Here is a 2,742-nt window from a genome sequence, read left to right as displayed (position 1 = left end):
GTGTATATAATAATCCGGCCACTCGGTGTATATAATAATCCGGCCACTCAGTGTATATAATAATCCGGCCACTCGGTGTATATAATAATCCGGCCACTCAGTGTATATAATAATCCGGCCACTCGGTGTATATAATAATCCGGCCACTCAGTGTATATAATAATCCGGCCACTCGGTGTATAAAATAATCCGGCCACTCGGTGTATATAATAATCCGGCCACTCAGTGTATAAGCAGGAAACAAGAAGAGGATTCAAGTCACATCAAGACCGGTTTTGATTGGATACAGCCCAATGTAGCAGCTACGTAGCGCGACAATATGCGCACTGTAGCTCAATGTCTCTCAAAGTCGCTCAGCTCACATCAGCGCTGAAAAAGCGCTTTTTCTTATGTAGCTGAGTGTGAATGGGGTCTTATCGTTTCTTTTGGGAGATCATGTGATAGGAGATTGTGGGGAGACGGAGCAGTCTTACTCACCCTTTATATCACTGGCTGGCATTTGATGGATTAAAGGAGAACTACGGGGTAAGGGCTTTCCCCCATAGTTCTCGTAGCCTCAGTATATAGGGAGCTACAGCTCGCGGTATACTGAGACGCCGCAGCTGAAGCAGCCAGCTGCGTGACTGACAGCTGGCTCTGCCTATCTAGAGGCTGTACCCGCCCCCTCCCCCATCCGTTCCGCCAGTCAGCCCTCCCCTGTCACTGCAGAGAGCTGTGACAGGATCGAGAGGTGAGCGAACGCCGGTATGTGTTCACTCACTTCCCGATCTACTGAGCCGACCTGTCACAGTCTCATTGTCACAGGTCGGCTAGAACTATGAGGGGAGCGAAAAGCCCCCCCCCCCCCTCCTCCCCCCTCATAGTTCTCCTTTAAAATAAAAATTGTCTTTCCAAGTGATATCAGAATGTTGAAGTTTATAAGAGATTTTAGTGGTTGGGTTTCATTCACTTTAACAAACTTCACTTCAGTTCTTTGACTTGCAGTGCTGGGGGTTCATTTCCATATGTATCCTTCCTGTGTGCACAGCTCTGTACACCCCAAAATCCTTTAAGGGGTCATCCATAGCAGATATGGTGGTCAGCAATGATCAACACAAGGAGGCTGAGAGAACAATTGTCCTCCATGCTCTGTTCACACCTTACAAGTGAATGTCTGTGTGATTTGTAAAGCTGCGGCATGTCTACATTTTTATGCACCAATGATGTCACAATGCACATCAGCGCATCACAACATGCTGTGCACACAGTTTTCTAACTTGTTAAATAAGTAAATTCTGCCATGCGTTGTAACAACTGATTGAGAGATCCTAAATTGTCGACGCCTGAGCTGCATTTCTCTGTTAATTGGGGTCATTTATCTTCTTTGTTTTGGATGAAAACTTTTAGTTTTGGGTGGTTAGAACGCATCAGACAGACTGCAGAGAGAGTAAATCCGGCCCCGACTGGATGACCTCCTGCGTATCAAACCCGGAGAGATGGGCCCATCCCAAATATTCCTCTCTGACTAATCTTCTCTGTGCAGGGCACACTGGAGGACCAGATCATCCAGGCCAACCCCCTACTGGAGGCCTTCGGCAATGCCAAGACTATCAGGAATGATAATTCATCCCGCTTTGTGAGTGTTATCTGTGTCGTTATTATATGTTGCATTGTCGCTCTGCGTCGGTGTTCTGGGTTTCCTTTTCCTGAATGGTGTGTGATTGCTGCGAGCTGCCGAGGTTTGGGCACATTGTGAATGGTTGTGTCTGTGTTTAGGAAATGTATGTTGTAGGCATGGGCTGAATACAAACAGAGGGGCGCGCTCCACAATGTGCAGAACTGAATGACTAATTGTAAACAACAGCTCATTCAGGGCTCGAATCATTCATCACAAACATGACCTATAGGGATCAGGCTGCACCTAACCCTATCTTACCCTAGGGGAGAGTAAAGTTTACAATTATAGGTTAGCATTTACCCAAAGATTAGGGTCGGGGGTTAATCCATGGATTAGAATTGGGTTGTTTGGGTTATGGTTAGGGGCTGAGTTAGGACTATGGTTAAGATTAAAGGAGAACTATGAGGTGAGTGAATGGCATTCATCCTCTTAGTTAGAGCCGACGTGTGACATTGAAACTGTTACAGGTCGGCTCTATTACATACCGCCGGTCACTTACTTCCCGATCCTCTCCCTGCAGAGAGCGGTCACTGTTAGTCTCCGCTCCCCAACTTCCCCTCTCCGATCCTCCAGTGCTGATTGGAGGGACAGATGGGGGAGGGGACGGGCATAGCTGGCTCTTACTTTAGATGAATAGAGCCAGCAGGGTGGATTTCAACTGTATTGTTGGGATCTGTCCCAGCTGGGGGTTGGATTGAGTTGAGTTATGGTTAGAGGTTGGATTGAGTTGAGTTATGGTGAGAGGTTGGGTTGAGTTGGGTTATGGTTAGAGGTTGGATTGAATTGAGTTATGGTCAGAGGTTGGATTGAGTAGAGTTATGGTTAGAGGTTGGATTGAGTTGAGTTATGGTTAGAGGTTGGATTGAGTTGGGTTATGGTTAGAGGTTGGATTGAGTTGAGTTATGGTTAGAGGTTGGATTGAGTTGGGTTATGGTTAGAGGTTGGATTGAGTTGAGTTATGGTTAGAGGTTGGATTGAGTTGAGTTATGGTTAGAGGTTGGATTGAGTTGGGTTATGGTTAGGGGTTGAATTGAGTTGAGTTATGGTTAGAGGTTGGATTGAGTTGGGTTATGGTTAGAGGTTGG

At 46.4% G+C, this 2,742-nt stretch overlaps 1 protein-coding gene across 2 annotated transcripts in view; it reads left to right on the top strand.

Annotated features, from left to right (window-relative positions):
* Positions 1–2,742, top strand: part of LOC108801087 (myosin-3-like) — a 41,864-nt gene that overhangs the window by 6,537 nt on the left and 32,585 nt on the right. For both annotated transcript variants that reach the window (XM_018573035.1, XM_018573034.1), the window contains exon 6: positions 1,523–1,615. In XM_018573035.1, the coding sequence (XP_018428537.1) occupies positions 1,523–1,615 (93 nt within the window). The remainder of the gene's footprint in view (positions 1–1,522; positions 1,616–2,742) is intronic.

Source organism: Nanorana parkeri, unplaced genomic scaffold, assembly GCF_000935625.1.
Source record: "Nanorana parkeri isolate BGI_ZX_2015 unplaced genomic scaffold, ASM93562v1 scaffold2213, whole genome shotgun sequence".
NCBI classification, from domain to species: domain Eukaryota; kingdom Metazoa; phylum Chordata; class Amphibia; order Anura; family Dicroglossidae; genus Nanorana; species Nanorana parkeri.
The sequence above is the reverse complement of the archived record's forward strand: the minus strand, read 5'-3'. Positions and strand labels throughout refer to the sequence as shown.